Genomic DNA, 16,779 nt, shown 5'->3' on the forward strand with positions numbered 1-16,779 from the left:
TCCTGCTAGGCCTTCCTCATTCCATTTCCTGTTCCGCATTCAGAGGTCAGGAAAAGAATGATTGCAACTTCACTTTTTTTTTTTTTTTTTTAAATGCATTCTGTAAAAATTAAACCGCTCGAGGCATCCTAATCTTCCATAACCCCTCAAAACCGCCGCCTCGCACCTCAGCGTCCCCAGCTTGCCGAAGAGCGCGGACACAAGACCCCTTTCGCGTGACACCCGTGCGTTCAGGTTCGAGTCGTTTCTGCCATTCCTCTATATAGCTTGTATACGGTGGAACGACGTGTCGTTTCTCCGGAGACCACGGTGCAGCACAGAACACGGTACAAGACAGTAAACAGACAGGACAGGACGTGGACATGGACTGACTGACAATGCTGAGAGCCAGAGCAGTTTCCTGCCATCTAGTGGATCAAAATATTTTCTTTTTATTAATACAGAACAGCCTCCTGGATTCCTACAAGATGGGGTAATAAGGTACATGCTTTATTTGACACCTATTTTCTGAAAGAACCCGTAGCAAATGCATGACGACGGAGGTGAAATCTTAGAACGGCGGGTAACGGTTAGGTTCCGTGTTTAAAGGAACGGAGCTGCGCGTAGCGCTGCTGCCGCCTTCGGCTCCAAAGGTCACAGGTTCCAATCCCACCCTTGAGCAAGGTGTTTACCCTCAACTGATCCAGTAACATTACTCACCTCTATAAATGGGTAAATAACTGTAGACGCATTAACGCTGCAAGTTGTTTTGGAGAAAAGTGTCAGCTAAATTTATAAAAGTGACAAATGAAATCCCCCTCCTTCCCTAAAAGCCTCGCTCAAGGTTAACCTGAACTGACACAGCCAGTTACTACAATTTGCACCCTGCTGCGTACATGGACGAGTCGCCACAAAGCTGGAGAACTAACATTTTAAGTTGCCGTAGAAACAGGCATCAGATAAAAACGAAGTAGAATTACGATGGTGGGTTGGATCAATTAATATTAAAATGTTAAAAATTATAATAATAAAATTAATAAATGTTGGAAGATGTAACAAGTACTAAGGTCTCGAAGCACTGCTGTAGTAGACAGGATGCTGTCTGCCTACCACCTTTAGGTACGACGCTTTCTTCTGCATTTTTGAAGCTGTGGGGCAAGCAAAGTCAAAAATGAAACAGCTCAAAGACATTCAAATCCCCCAGTTCCATGGACTTATGGCTGTTGGGTTGCTGCTCCAAGACTCACAGGTGTATTTCAGCAGAGCCCGTCCAAAACTGAAATATTAATGCCAAGATGACAGACTCTGCAATACCCTCAAGGAGTGAATGTGACATTTCGGAATAACCTACTTACTGTAATTATCCAATGTCACACTGGATATGTTAATTAAAAATATTAAAAGCATAAAAACCTTTCTGAGTAGACAGCAAGAAGACTAATGTAAACTATCAAGCTGGTCATGTAACTTCTGACTGGGCTCTTGCGGTGGAACATTTCACCCTGACCGAAAGCGCAGAAGCAAGACGACCGCAGAGGACCTCACACGTACTTTTCAAGGGACTTCATAACATTCATGTTTATTCTTTGAGGTGAGCCGTCTATACCTCTATAGTCATTCAGCTGTTTGTACAATACAACATCGCACACAACAGGCAATTCAGAGTGGTCAATCCACCTAAAACACCTAAAGGAAACCCAGGCAAATGGGAAAAACATACAAATTCCACACGGCCCGAGTTGGATTCGAACCTACAGCCAGCTGTGAGGCACCAGCTCTGCCTGTGACTCCACAGTGCCACCCAGAGGCTCTGCTGTCATACTGCGCCAGTGGCTTTGATTTTGTAAAAAATGTGTATGAACTCAAAAAATAATATCTGAGGGATGTAGAACATTGACATTCATGTTTAATTTTAGAGCACCAAAGACTGCTGTCTGGATAGGGCATTAATTAAAGCCTTCATCTTGCTTCTTACACTTGGGTATTTTTTCCGCTATGGCTAAATGAGACTTTAGTGGACCATCTGAATCTACCCATATTATTGTATGTGTAAAAGTCATCTGCCTGAGGGTGTTCATTCAAGTTGGAAGGGATTACAAAGTGTTTAATCTGAGAAACTAGAGGTGAAACAGTGAAAAGAGACAATACATCCATGTGGTCTTAGCTAAGAGTCCACAGGTGCCATTCCTATACCCACTGCTCTGGACCTCAAAGTGGTTAAGTTGAGGACTGGTTAAAGCACAACTGATTAAGGACATGAGGACAGGGACTTGGTGTTCGTGGCACCGTGTTCCTCAGAGATACAGAGGGAGAGGTGAGAGATGGAGGAGATGGTGGAGATTGGCAGGGAGTACTGGAGCTCTTCTGCACTTGACTGTGGCCGGTGGTCTTCACCAAGGTCCAGCTCATCCATGGCGAGGCCCATGAGCTGCCCCTCACGGAGGCCCGAAACAAGGCGGATCAGGCCTCTGATCTGTGGGAGCTCCCAGATGGTCTCCAACACCAGTAGTAGGACCACCAAACCAAGTAGAATGTAGCCTGCAGAGGAGGGGAACAGATGGTCCTTGTTAATGCTGAGGGGCAGGAAAACCGGTGAGAAATACTAATGGCCTCTTTCTCTTCCTATTTTGGTTATAGAAGGAACGTCTGCCTGCATTAATAAGGCATGTATAATAATTTCAGGAGTCATCCTTACAGGAGAAGGCGAACTCCAGGCCTTGTGGCGCAGCCTGGTTACTGGTCCTTCCCGGCACATAGTCTCCCAGGCCTATGGTGCTGATGGAAATGAAACAGACATAGAGGGAGTCCAGGAATGTCCAGTTCTGCTCCAGGAGGCAAAGGCCAGCAGCCGGCAACAGGAAAAATAACACTGCAGTGCCAGTGACCAGGACGGCAGCGTGGGCCAACGCCGCTCTACTGTGGGACAGCCCCCAGTGGGTTTGAATGTGGCGTACGGGTCGATGGGTTGTGAACTGGAGCAGGCAGCGGGTGAGGGAGGACATCAGCAGCAGGGTGAGAGGAATCCCCAGCAGGCAATACAAGACACAGAAGAGCTTGCCCTCGTCCGACATGGGCATGGTGCTACCATAACCTGCATTAGGGTGGGAGACGATATGCACTTCTGGCAAAACACTGAATGTGGAGAAGTGAATCACTATGAAAACGAGAACTACACACAAAGCATGTGAAAGATGACGTTCTGTCCTTGAAAAATGATCTAGGAGTATGCCATGGCTCTTTAAGAATTGTATCTGAATATTTAACTGTGCCTAAAAAAAAAAAAAAAAAAGAACAAAGGTGGAGCTGTAGAGTTTAAATCAAAGCACAATTTTGTGTAGTAAAAACACCTTAATTTGAAATGCACTTTTTTTCCCCCAAAAGTAAGTCTTTGGAATTGTATTTTTTCTCATTCTGAGAACTAATTTCAGTTTTTATCCTGACTTACAGTGCTGTTCAGATAATGAAATAACGTGGCTTCCAGAATCATTAAGAGAAAAAAAAACTTCTTTCATTAAAGCTCCAATTTTATCTGCTTCGTGTGGAAGCTGTCATATCAAACCAGTAGAACTAGACAGTGACAGGTGCCTTATAACATTATGAGAAAATTCTAAAAATAATGTAATAAATATGAATTGATTAAAAAAAGTTAATTCTTAGAAAAGTCAGACTCAAATATTCGATTATTTAGACATTTTCGCTTATCCACATTGATTTAACTTGACTCTGGACTGAATTATCTTTTCCGTTTAAATAAAGGTCAACTTGAGGCCTCATTATACGAGGAATTAATTTACATGCAGTTATAAAAAATGGATCACATTCGTAAATCAAGGACAAAATTTCAGAACAGATGAGTGAATGATCTTCCATCAGTGCTTTTTGGTTATTTCTGAATGTAAAGGAGGACACCATGTTAACTAATGATGTAGAATTTCCTGCATACAATGCTCAACTTTCACACACTTTCGTCTGTAGTTACACTAACCTGTGGTGGTTAGGAAAGCAGTGACAAAAAACAAGGACGAGGTAAAGTCATAGCTGAGCTCTTCGCTGTCCGCACCAAGGACCGCTACACCACGCTTGTCCGCAAAAAGCGCCTTCGCCAGCAACCGCCGCAGGCTTCCCTCCTGCACACAGCGATTGCTATCCAGAAACTCCTCTCTGAGGTCCTGCACCTCAGCAAGGAGGCTCATCCCATCCGGTTGTTCAAGGACCGTGAAGACGACAGCACCAAAAATGAGAAAGAGGACATAACTGAGCACCAGGATCAAAAAGGCTCTGACTCTACAGAAGCGCAGAACCACATCACACCAATAAGCCATCATGACTGCTGATCAGCTGCTAACTGCTCACCTGTGCTGCAGCAGCCCATGTAATCTAATATGTCCACTCATGTTTCCTGACGCTCTGTCTTTAATCATTTAAAAACACACTATATAAATGTGCACGAGAAAAAACAGAAATATTAAAATGGCAAGTTTGCCAAGGCCAACACCTCGTAACACAAATAAGAAAAATAGAACCTGCACCCCAAATCTTGGTACAACTATCTCTCACACACACACACACACACACACACACACACACACACACACACACACACACACACGTCCCAAGCTGGGTCACAGTGAGCCGGAGCCAAACCTAGCAACACAGGGCGCAAGGCTGGAGGGGGAGAACAGCCAGAACGGGGAAACCAGTCCGTCACAAGGCACCCCAAGCAAGACTCGCACCCCAGACCTGCCAGAGAGTGGGACTCAGCCAAACCCGCTGCGCCACCGCACCCCCAGAACTGTAAAAAAAAAAAGAAAAATTGATAATTTATATCTTTAAACCTTAGCCAGGACCTGGGTTAATGTACAAGGTTACTTGAAGGAACTTGCAACTTAAACAAGCAACTTGATTTACCCATTTACACAGTAGTGTATTCTTACTGTATCAATTTAGAGTTAAATCAGGGTAGGGCAAGTACCTTGATCAAAGGCACCACAGCAAGAGTGGGACTCAAACCAGAAACCTTCACATTATAAGACAATAGCCCTATCCTCTGTGATACCAGTCACCTCTAAAAGTTTTAATTCCACTTTTAATGTAGCTGCCCCAAAAAATGGTTGGTGCATGACACCAGTTGTACATATTAATCATGTTTATAAATGAACAAAACTCAGAATGCTTGTTACATTTTTTAAACAAAATAATTTTACTAGCTTACGAAAAGGCATTTGCTATGTGGGCAAGACTGATTTATACACAGGACAAACATTTTGTACAGTACTGAAAACAAGCCATGTAATACAAAGCATTTTTACATCGTCAGGGAAAGTGTGGACTAAACTTAGTCATTTTAGGATAATATTAATGTTTACACAGTTTGACAAAGTGTGTAATATTATCAAGGTAATGTTTACATGTTATTTGTATATTAATCTACAGATCTATACATTTATTATAGTTAAACATGTCAATTAAGCTTGAACACAGAACAGGTAGGCAAAAAATCCTCATGACTTATAAAAATCCTATTCTGACACCAATTTGATATTAGATATTGTACATTTTCATGTAACATTAAGATTCACTCTATTACTGACTGAAAAGTCTGAACTAAAGATCTTTGTTCCAGCCTTCCCATACAGTTTACTGTATTTAAGTAGTTGCAAGTTCAGCACAGTTCTGTCTTTGGCAACTCATACATAATCAATTTCTCGTTCTAGAAAAAAATCCAAATACATGATTTAGTAAGGGTACACAGCAATCAGCCATTAAATTAAAAAAAAAAAAAAAAAAAAAAAAACCCACACACACACACACACACACACACACACACACACACACACAAGTGCCCTGCTGCAAGCATATAGGAAAGAGAAAGTAATGTGTGGTGTATCAGCACTATTCTAGTGTTACCCTTATCAACAAACCACACATTTCCTATTGTCAAAAAGGACAACTATTACTTTGGGCAGTTCAAAGTACAGCACTCGCGGAAAGCATGCCCACCCAGTGCCATCTCCAATATTTTTTGAGTTTCTTCATAGGACCAATTGCCCCACGTGCTGGTCTGCTGCTCATTTAGAAGTGATGCTCATTAGATGTGGGGTTAAACACCATTTGGACCTGTTGCACTAGGCAAGAGCAGCTGGAGACACCAAGAACTATATCTATTACCATGTCTACAACCACAGCCATGACCACATTCATGGCATTCAGAGTGGTAGGTGGAGCGAGTACTGAGAGCAGGTCCAGCGGCGCACCGGCTTTCCCACCCTGCCAATGACAGGCAGCTTGTGTGCATAGGTGCGTGACGACACCGCAGACAGAGGCTGTGACGGTGTGAAAGTGGTCTGGAAGCGGCGTCCCTGACAGCGCCGGCCCATCTGCCGACCCCCGATGACAAAGGAGAAGATGGGTGGTCCAGCTGGCAAGGGGTTGAAGCGTGCCTTGGGGAAGACATCACGGGATAGCCCTGACGGTCGCTGGCCTGGTCGGGAGGAAGATGACCGGGAGCGTTGCACTGATGAAGAGGAGGAGGAACGAGCCAAAGATCTGAGGGAGGAGGGAAAACACAGTAGACATCATTTTCAGTCTGATCATAGTTCATTCATTTAATCATCATCATCATCATCATCATCATCCACTGGTTGTCCAATGCAGGGTCATAGTGGTTCACAGCCTACCCTAGAAGCACATGGGGGAGGAGAAATAAATAAATAAATAAAATAAAAACCCCCCACGCACGCACCACATGAAATTTAGTCACCAACTCACCTGCAACATCTTCGGAGGAAGCTAGAGCAAACTTGGCCCAGATCGTGCTGGCATAAACACACACCCAAATGCACAGCCCAGGCGCTGTGAGGCACCAGCACTACCCACTCCACCACCCTGTCTGGTGGCCCTGGGAATTTCAATGTTTACTTCTTTCTACAGGTTTTAACTTAGCTTTGACTTGACACCAGCCAACATCAGAGGGTTGGAAATGGGGTGTTCATACAGCCCCAGACACCAGGATGCCCAAAGTAACAACTGCATAAAGACAAATGTGGTCATAACAAGCGGCAAAGGCCTGGACATACCTCCCGGAAACCATGCTGGGTGCTGTCAACTCGCCGTGGGGGCTGCCATCCTGACGGGGACTGATGTTGAGGTTGGCAGTGAGCTGGGGCATTTTGCGTGCAGTGTCCAGGTTGGCAGTGCCACCAGGGAGCTCCTTCCTTGTAGTGGGAGGTTGAGCCAAAGGGGCTGGAGGGCTGTTGCCCAAGCTTGGACCTGTGCTGAAACGAACTGCCAAGCTGTCCCCAAAGAAGGAGTACAGCTCACAGTACATGGCGGGCAAAGGCACGGGCGTCCAATCCTCCCAGGGGCACCCGGCACCCCCTGCATGCAGGTGGCTAGCGATGCCCAGACCAGGTTCTGACAGGGGCTCGGGAGGAGGACTCAGCCCAGGAGAACTCTCACGGCACCCCATGATCCCGCCTGGCCTCGGTAACCCACCAATCCCTCCCTCAGCATTGACAGAGAGAGACAAGGCCTTCATCTTCAGCAGTCGCTCTACTGCCACCTGTAGGGTAATGTATGAAATGAGGATGTGTCCCCAACTCAGTCCTTTGAGCAAAAAAAATCTACTCGAATGCTTGGCACTTAAGGTCACAGACACAAAGGACTGACACTGCTGTGTGCATGGATGTTTCATCTACCCACCAGGATTGCCCCGTACACTTTGTGCCCATCAGCCTTGACCTGGGCGTTTGACACAGAGTAGTCATCCAACACTGCCTGCAGGTTGGCCCAGTAAGCAGGCAGGTGGGGGTACAGGACCCGTTCCACAGCCTGACACAAGAATGTGTACACACCAAGACAGGATGATTTGCAAAGTGCAGGACAGGGGACACTAATGGTAACATTATTAGTAAACAACTTCAATAAAACACCTGGAATAATTAGCACATTTATGCATAAAGTATAGCCTGGTATTTCAATAAGAGTAAGAAGGAGACAAAGACTGATGTACCTTCCAGCCAAGAGCATGTAGGCCCACCACAGCGCCGTAATGAGAGCAGAGTGGGCGAACCGGGTCTGACAGCACCTTCTGCAGAGACAGCAGGATCTGGTGGTACAGACCACTGACTAGATCTCCATGAGTCCTGGCAAACAGGTGAAGGAAAAGGTTACAGTTTACATGGCAATTGTAATATTGTGGGCACCAATAACGTAAAGGCACAGAACTCCCTCTCATCACAGCAAGTAGCCTAGTGGTGAAGGAACTAGACTTCTGACTAAAAGGTTGAAGGTCCAAGTAATAAATAGCTTTTGAAACAAAGGACTGGTCCCACCAGAAAATGTGGCTGAGGAGCAGTGCAGCATAGTCGCGGAGGGTCCAGTGATCGTTCAGGGGGTTGATTGAGGCAGCCAGGGGCTCTAGGATGCAGTACATGACGCTGGAGACTAGGCTGCGCACATACGAGCCCAGGTAAAGGTAGGGATTCTGCACCAGGCTCTTGACCATGTGCAGCAGTCTGTTTAGCTGCTCTAGGTCGTGGCTCACAGATTTCACCTGTAAAACATAGGACACCACAATAATGCAGAGAAAGATCAGGAGTATTTAGAAAACCAATATTTACGACTGTAGTGTATGAAATCCATACAACTTTGCCTATACATGTACTGTAACTTATATTAGCTTGATTATTCATATTATAGATTGCACAACCCACTCTTTCATTAGAAAGATTTCCTTTTTGTAGCCTCCACTGCTGAACACTTTAACCAGAGAATATACAAAAGTACACTACAAAATTAAAACACTAGACAATGCCCTCTATTATTATTAAACTGAGCTTCTGCAGAACAGCCTCATTAATAACCGAAGCTTATTTAACTGACTTTTAATACACCTACTGCTTCCCTATTAAACTGCACACTATCTTCATTGTTTTATCAGTACAAAACAATTCTAAGGCTGAATTGCTATATAATTTGTTAATCTTTATGACTAAAAAAATATTTAAATGTGTGTGTGCTCATTTTAGAACATTAAAAATTAAACTGGCAAAGATTACACCGTAAACAGAAAAACTCTGCTTTGTCAGTATTCATAATGTATGTGCAGACTAGGATTGCTGCTCTAACCAAACTGTCTCAAACTGGTGCACTGTGGAACTGTGAAATGTTAAGAACCGTACCCCGCTGATGACATATACAAAGTATGGCAGAAGGGCAGCAATCTTCGAGTTGGACTGGAGATCCAACAAAGCCACCTGAAGAACATAAGTTAATTGTTTCAAAATGATGCCTCTTAACAGCCTGGTACACACACACACACACACACACACACACACACACACACACACACACATTTTCAGAACCGCTCATCCCATACGGGGTCACGGGGGAACCGGAGCCTACCCGGTAACACAGGGCGTAAGGCCAGAGGGGCAGGGGACACACCCAGGACGGGACGCCAGTCCATCGCAAGGCACCCCAAGCGGGACTCGAACCCCAGACCCACCGGAGAGCAAGACTGCGGTCCAACCCACTGCGCCACCGCACCCCCTTCCCAGCCTGGTACATTAAAGAATAAATGCCAAGGAAATCATCTAAGTGCTTGGACTAATTCGGGATTCTGTCCAGGAATTAGGAATTGTTTATTTGGACAAACCTTTGTGCAGCTACTCATGTGATGTACATTTGTTACTTTCCACCATATGAACCAACTAACTGTACTTTAGAATCATGCATCTGCATCCAAGTATCTTTCTGCTGATGTAATGAACTAATTTTTCTCTGTAATGTACATCACTTTGGAGAAAGTGTCTGCTAAATGAATAAAAGTAAAATGTAGATGTCAGTAAAATGTACCCTAAGGCCTGTGGCAGCCCAGTCTGCTTTAACTCAACAGAAATATACTTTATTCTCTTCTTGAAGTGGCAAAGAAAATGCAGCACACTTGAACATGTAGAGTTTAGGATTATAAGGTTCTGACAATTCCACTGCTGTCAGACATTGAACTTTGCATGTGTGAGGACCTCTCCCCTGTAAAGTCATTCAGTATCAAATAACTGGCATGTACTCAACGATATTGTTATGGCTGCAAAAGACAGTGTTACTTATGATCAGAATTAAGGTGCACCTTCATGAGATGTGGGTCTTCTCCCAGGATGGAGCGTGTGATCTGTTGGTAGTACTTGAGAAGGTCGTCGGACAAAGTCTGTACAGCACTGGGCACTGCAGGGCACATGGTCATACAACTCAGTCCCTACAGCGACACACAGGGTCCCGATTCCATCTGACCTGCTTCTTCCACAAGCCATACTGCTTCCCTCACTGACTGAAGAAATGTAATATTCACAACAAGAAAACTTCAGTTCAAGCAATACAAATCATGTTCATATATACTTCCATATGTGCAACTGTATGGTTTTCAATAATTTGAACATAACTTTAAAACGTGATGAATTACACTCAGAAAATAGAAGAAAAATTGCAATTTGGTGTTGAATCCCTATGAAAGGAAAAAAAAAAATCTGTACTCACAAAAATGAGGGGCTTTTTTTTTTTTTAAAAATATACTTCCCAACTTAATTTAAGAATTTAGTGGACACCATTGTTCTGTTTACAAATTCCTCAAATTTTACCACAGTGGGCAAGTATCTGTGCATATATTACATATCTCCAAGAACCGCTCAGTACTGCAAATTAAGGTAAAAATCCTGCATATTTCTCATGCACATCACTGGGGCCTTGAGCATTAAATTTAGAAATTTTTCCTGTTAAATTCCACCATCATTCAAATGTTAACATTGCTGACATCTTACAAAAGTATGGACAGCTTTTCCGATATAAAAAGAACCTTTATCGTTTCTATAACCTATTTCAATTTTTACTTTGGAACTGTAGCAGACTAATGACCATCATGTTCACAAATTACTAGTAATGAAATATACACCGTAGATACCTAGGTAATGGCAAAATAAGTCTCTGACCTGTGCCTTGAGGCTCCAGGTTCCCCTTTCCATCCAGGTAGGATACTTGTACTGCCAAAAACAGAGTAAACAATCATTTTAAAAGACATTACCACACTGACTTGGAGTCTGGTAGGACAGAACTAAATGAAACCATTCTGCTAAATAAAACAGACACCAACCCTGCCACAGCAAGAGACAGACAGACACAGTGAAATACACAAGTCATGGCTCCCCACCTCGCACCATTGTCTCCGCGCAGCCTTTGGGGATGTTGGTGGCCAGTGCCAGTTCCACCAGGTTCACTTCACGGTCTTCCACAAAGAACAGGTCGCCTTCCTTGATGGGGCGGAAGGGCAAAGTGTCTTGGGCCCCATACCCACACACCGCCTGGGAAAGGGGTCATAGTGTCATTGACTCAAAGCAACAAACCAACTCAGACTCAACCAAAGTTGTGCACGACGATGATATAAGATCCACCACATCAAAGTGATGCAGCTCCTTCTGCCCGATGCATGCGTTTGGCGTAATATTCAAGTGTGTAGTTTAAGCCAGCAAGCTGAAAGGTTCCCAGTACTGACAATAAGCCTTTACCTCTACATTGCTCCAGCGAAGGGCTCTGTTAAAGTCCTCCACCGTCAGCTTCCTGCGCTTGGCATGCCTCATAAACTGAGAACTGTTCTGTAAAAAGCCATATATATATATATATATATATAAAAAATACAGTGCCACTGGTCAAAGCTAGCGAGTGGCAGAATTAAGGCGATCATAGAAAGAACACAGATTCAAATCAAAATTATGACGATAAATGAAATTTCAGTGCTGACAGATAAAACCTCACCCCATATGTTCCCTAACCCTGCACAAAAAAAAAAAAAAAACACCTTTATCACATATCTTACAGTACTGTAGCTTAAAAAAAATCAACCAAAGAGTAACCTGTGTCTCATCTACACACCTGGGTAGCCTCTCTTAGGCGGTAGCACACATCCTCCGTCAACAGGGCAGCCACATCGTCACTGAGCTCCACACCTGCACTTTCCGCCATGAGTCTAATAGACTCTCTGGGCACCTCGGCAAAGCGCCGCTCCTCTCGGTCTGCCATAGCTGCTGCGCCACCCTGCGGATATATTCGGAGAGAAAGGCTACTCAAGGAACTGTTTCTTGCGCTGTAGGCAATAGTCCTGTGGCTGTGCAAGTCAACCATCATCCATAAGACAAATATGATAAGCAAGAGCTTTCACAAACTGCACTGTGTCAAAGAGGCTGGTAGTGTAGGTTAGAGCTACTGCCTTCCACGCAGGAGCTGGGATCGAATCCCCCCCTGGCCAAGGAAGGAACTTTTACACAGGCTCAGCTCACCCGACACACACGCATCTGATCTGTGCAACGCAGAATGAAGAAGAGTACCACAAGTGCAATGTTTCCGTTCCCGCAGAGCCGCCAGAAACCTCGGGTTCAGTCCTCGGCGTCGATGGCCATCGCTCGTTTCTCCCACCTCCTACATTAGCGCGCTAACACCACCCATTTAGCTACATGAACAGCTTCTGTACGCCGACACAAATAACTCATCTACCTTCCGGTACTCGAGAATCCCGCCCACTGTTCTGATTGGCCCTCATCGTCATCAATATGTGACGTCGCTACTATTCTACAGGAAGTTTTTTTTTTTTTTTTTTTTCTTTCAATTAAACTAACATTTAAGAACATGATTAATACGGAACAACAACCTAACCAGGGGGGAAGTAAACAAAAATAAACCTACAAAATAAATTACAAGACACTCCAGTAACCATGAATATTACATCCAAACCTTGAAAATATTACAGTAATTTAGTCTTAATGGCCTTATCACACACAACAGTGTTATATACTATATAGACTATAGGCTTTTTGTTTGCAAAGTAACTTTGGACCCGTGCCTATGATATTGGCTAACATGATTAATAAACATATATGCTTGTTTCTCTAAGCTATTAAATGTAAGACTCAAAACAGTGCACATTTGTGAAGCAAGACTCTTACATGGCTTTTCAATAATGAACTTAGAAACATCTCTCCATGGTGTTTGTGTAACAGCAGCACCAGAAAATGTGGTGCATAATCTCTACAAAAGTTTATTCTTGACAAAACCTACTTGCAGTTGCAGGAACTGTATGGGGAAAGTGTAAATTGGATGGCTAGTCAGGCATTTACAGTCAGCACCTGGCTATTTATGTGTTCCCAACAGCTCTGAAAAGATAGCTGTATTTAAATTACATATACAAATACCCCAGCCTATTGAGACACATAAAAAGCCTTGATAGCCTTCTTGCCAAGGAAGACCTGGAGAAGGTGCTATGATCAAGGAAGGTCAGGCTGATACTGCCCAGTATACTGCAGGTAAATAGTTTATGCAAATATAGGGATGTGTTGAGGAAGTTGCAAAAGTCAGGTCAAAACTGAGTTAGACTGCATAGCACTTACCTCCCCTCGTGAGGCAGTATATTCTCATGTATGGAAAACACAGGCTTACTGTTCCCACTTGTAGAGTAAGGTACACAAGTCACCTGAGAAATCCACCCCACCTAGGATCCAATTAATATTTGGGGGGCAGTTGGTAGTGTTACAACTGCCACCTTTGGATCAGAAGGGCATGAGTTTGATCCCCACCTCTGGTGGTAATACCCTTGAACAAGGTACTTATTGGAACAATTTAGGGTAACAGCTATATAGTTAGCTAAATAATTGTAAGTTAAATTATAGCCTTAAATGAATAGCCATCTCATACCATAATTAAGAGAAGTACAGAACATTCTGATTAAGTGGTTTATTATCCCAGGTGGTACAAGTATCAGCAAATAAAAACACATTAGAGGCTCATGAATAGTACATCATGTAAAAAATTAGTTAAGATAAAACACTTAAGTTCTATATACAAAAAAGTCACTGTAGGATGCAAGGAAAAGTACAGCTGGTCAACATCTGGAGATGAATCGGTACAGACCAAGGCACTAAACACTGGAAGAGGGTATTACTATCCTGTTCAATATCCTTATTTGAACCAACAAAGAGTCCCTCTCCCTCTGAACAACTCTGCGTTAACAGTCAGATAGTAAGGGCTTTTCCTCCCCATGTGAGGAGCTGGTAGCATTGGCCTGCTTTTTGTCCAGCTGCTGCAGTCTCCAGGCCAGAGGCAGCAGTAGGTCATTCAGGTGCTGGTCAGAGAAACTAAAGACACTGTGTGCAAAGGGACCTGAAGACAGCGCTGGTGGGGTCACAGGAGAGGAGTCCTCAGAGAACACAGGAGGAGAGGAAGAGGTGGATGACAATGTATTGGAGGCTAGGGACAAGGCTCTCCCAGCCTCAGGCCACTGGGGAGCACACAAAATGCCTAGGCTGTGATCCTGGCTCCCGGAGGAGCTGGGTAGGCTATGCTGGAAACGACAGCGGGTGCCGTACAGGCAGAACCCAAAAGAGCTGAAAGTGCGGCACAGTGCACCACGCGGCTTCCACTCCTTGGCCCAAGAGCAGGCATCACTCCCTTCCTTGATCTGGCTGGAATCTGCATCACCTTTCACATGCAAGAAGTTACAGCGGGAACCAAAAGGACACATGCCATAGGAACAGAAGGTGCGACACGGGATGTTTTTGCGCCGTGGCAAGGCCTGTCGCTGCTCCTCAGGGCCGTGCACGAAGAGGCAGCGTGCCCCATACACACAGTAGCCGGCTGCATGGTAGGTACGACACAGCTCCGTCTTGTACTTCGGGTGGCGGGAGGGCATGCGCAATTCATGCAGACCGTGGGCAAACTGGCACCGCTCAGCATACTTGCACGAGCTCGTCTCCGCATAGCGAGTGCACAGCTCTGTCTTGTAGCGAGTGGAGCACAGCCACGGAGAGCGAGGTGAAGCTGGGGTCTCAACCAGTGGCAGCAGAGCCTCCGCCAGGGAGGAGCCGCTCCACAGCATCCCCTCCCCAGGGAACAGGTACTCTACATCCTTTTCAGGGCTGGGATTGAGCAGCAAGGTATCAGCAGACTACAAGACAGCAAGTAACACTAGATTAACATGCAGCAAGTTACAAAACTCCCATTCAAGTCAGAGCACTATTATACACAGCCCTCATTCTGAAAGTCAGGGTCTAAATCCCACTCATGCTGTAGTTACCTTAACTAAGGGTACTACCTCAAATCACAGTAAAACCTTGGGGAGAGGGGAAGGAAAAAAAAAAAAAACCCACCTCTGCACTAAGTCACTGTAATACTGGGGTAACAGTGGAAGTATCTAAACTTCTGTCAACTGAACTATAACTGATGCACTGCACTAGTGTAACTGCTAATGTTCCAACTAGCATAGGGGAAATATACATAAGTTTTGAATAAAAGCTACAAACCATATCATTGCACTTCCCCAAACCAGAAGACTGATGTAGGGAGAAGTTGTTCTTAGGCCATCTTTTAGCTGATGATTGAAAGCAGTCAGTCATCTTTTAATTTTGTTGTCTAAGTGTGTTAAGATTAGATGTTCTCTTGTGCAGAAATTAAGTATCTAATATGTACAGAAAAGGGGCCCCATCAGTTATATTTTTAACATGGCAGCAGCGCAGTCTGACTTAGATGTTGATAACTGGCAACATCAGTCCTCACACCGAGCTTACCTTAAAAAGCTGTTTCCTTGCAAGGAAAGAGAAAAAAAAAAAATTTCTTTTATTAAAGGAAAAGGAAAAAGCCCCTCACAAACAATGAAAATAAAACGTTACAGACCCACCTCCTCTTCTTCATACATCGTTCAAGTGCTCCAGGCTCACACACCTGAGCCGCGCTAAACTCTATATAGCAGCCTCTCAACACACAGGCGACAGGGTTTGCAGAGTTGCTCCACGAACAACCCCGTTTTATTTATTTATAAATATCTATATATATTTTTAATAAAACCTCTATATCAAAGAAACACTAAGAAGCCGTGCAGGGACCACAAGCCGCTACGCCCACCTGCACTTTCACCTCTTTTCTAGTGGAGCGCGTTTTAAAACTGCCGTCAGCTGTAGTGCATTTCATTCATCTCTAATACACCGCGAACCTGAGGACCAATTAAAATCCACTCACGTGTTTCTCGATTATCAGAGAGCCAATCAGAGAGGTCTAATTCCCAGGTTTCGATTCGAGAAGCGATCTGATTGGCCTATCCGAAAATTGGCACAGATAGCGCGGGACGTGACTGGCGTTTGCGGGCACACCTTCGCTGCGTCGATTTGTATTTGCGTTGATTTATTTAGCAGACGACAGCTCATAAAACAATACGTCTGTAAAATGCCCCGTACAGGCAAATGACGCCTCTCAGTAATTCCGTTAACAACCCTTTGCGAAAAAAAACGCATATTTCGTACTGCAAATGGTGAAACGTGCATTGATGTTGTGTTACGGTGTGAAAAGTGACACGTTGGCCAACAGATCCGGTCTAATGATACTTACTACTTAAGCACATCTGTGTGTATTTTCTGGGAATGGAGGTTAGTAAAATTTTAACACCAAACGGTTTCGATTTCAATCAATTTCCTTAGTCACAATAGAAAACCACAAGCCTAACAAAGAGGCTGGGAATGTGTTTAATTGATGATGGTGTCAAAGGTCATCATCCCCTTCAATGTCATAAAGAGAATGTGATAAATATTGTGTACTAAAATTGAAATATAATAGGCGAACACCTGTAGATGTTCTGCCAGTCCGTTGTAGCTGGTGCAGCGTTCATAACAAACTACGCAACTCCTGGTCCGGGCCATGGTGATGTCTCGTCCGGGCGACTGCAACCCTCTCCTGTCTGGCCTTCCAGCCTCTGCCATCAAACCTCTACAGCTGATA

At 44.3% G+C, this 16,779-nt stretch overlaps 3 protein-coding genes across 5 annotated transcripts; all 3 read right to left on the reverse strand.

Moving 5' to 3' along the window:
- Nucleotides 1-1,331: 1,331 nt before the first annotated feature.
- Nucleotides 1,332-4,526, reverse strand: kcnk7 (potassium channel, subfamily K, member 7). The gene is made up of 3 exons (XM_018744431.1): nt 3,965-4,526; nt 2,675-3,070; nt 1,332-2,517 (listed from the first exon to the last, which is right to left on the reverse strand). Exons 1-3 carry the CDS (start codon nt 4,302-4,304, stop codon nt 2,228-2,230), a joined length of 1,026 nt encoding a protein of 341 aa, XP_018599947.1. The 5' UTR covers nt 4,305-4,526; the 3' UTR covers nt 1,332-2,227.
- Nucleotides 4,527-5,781: 1,255 nt separating this feature from the next.
- taf6l (TAF6-like RNA polymerase II, p300/CBP-associated factor (PCAF)-associated factor) lies at nt 5,782-12,499 on the reverse strand. Of its 3 annotated transcripts, XM_029257169.1 has the most exons (12): nt 12,303-12,499; nt 11,899-12,060; nt 11,535-11,621; nt 11,180-11,330; nt 10,962-11,012; nt 10,109-10,203; nt 9,162-9,236; nt 8,313-8,533; nt 7,991-8,123; nt 7,681-7,809; nt 7,056-7,540; nt 5,782-6,525 (listed from the first exon to the last, which is right to left on the reverse strand). In XM_029257169.1, exons 1-12 carry the CDS (start codon nt 12,315-12,317, stop codon nt 6,186-6,188), a joined length of 1,944 nt encoding a protein of 647 aa, XP_029113002.1. In that variant the 5' UTR covers nt 12,318-12,499; the 3' UTR covers nt 5,782-6,185. The 3 variants fall into 3 exon arrangements, with proteins under 3 accessions (XP_029113002.1, XP_018599860.1, XP_029113001.1); XM_018744344.2 differs by having other exon boundaries at nt 7,991-8,533; nt 12,351-12,499; XM_029257168.1 differs by having other exon boundaries at nt 7,991-8,533.
- A 1,243-nt stretch (nt 12,500-13,742) lies between these two features.
- cth1 (cysteine three histidine 1) lies at nt 13,743-15,913 on the reverse strand. The gene is made up of 2 exons (XM_018744350.2): nt 15,689-15,913; nt 13,743-14,959 (listed from the first exon to the last, which is right to left on the reverse strand). Exons 1-2 carry the CDS (start codon nt 15,704-15,706, stop codon nt 14,021-14,023), a joined length of 957 nt encoding a protein of 318 aa, XP_018599866.1. The 5' UTR covers nt 15,707-15,913; the 3' UTR covers nt 13,743-14,020.
- Between the last annotated feature and the right edge of the window lie 866 nt (nt 15,914-16,779).

Source organism: Scleropages formosus, chromosome 13 (genome assembly GCF_900964775.1).
Source record: "Scleropages formosus chromosome 13, fSclFor1.1, whole genome shotgun sequence".
Lineage (NCBI taxonomy): Eukaryota > Metazoa > Chordata > Actinopteri > Osteoglossiformes > Osteoglossidae > Scleropages > Scleropages formosus.

Excerpts from the sequence above, each read along its gene's own strand:
- taf6l (XM_029257168.1), bottom strand. Across the intron at positions 11,622-11,898 it reads GCCTAAGAGAGGCTACCCAG|AACAGTTCTCAGTTTATGAG; the intron begins GTGTGTAGATGA and ends GGCTTTTTACAG. Across the intron at positions 8,534-9,161 it reads TTGTATATGTCATCAGCGGG|GTGAAATCTGTGAGCCACGA; the intron begins GTACGGTTCTTA and ends TATGTTTTACAG.
- kcnk7 (XM_018744431.1), bottom strand. The coding sequence starts at position 4,304 with ATGATGGCTTATTGGTGTGATGTGGTTCTGCGCTTCTGTAGAGTCAGA. Across the intron at positions 3,071-3,964 it reads TGCTTTCCTAACCACCACAG|GTTATGGTAGCACCATGCCC; the intron begins GTTAGTGTAACT and ends ACCCTAATGCAG. Across the intron at positions 2,518-2,674 it reads CCTGGAGTTCGCCTTCTCCT|GCTACATTCTACTTGGTTTG; the intron begins GTAAGGATGACT and ends CCTCCTCTGCAG.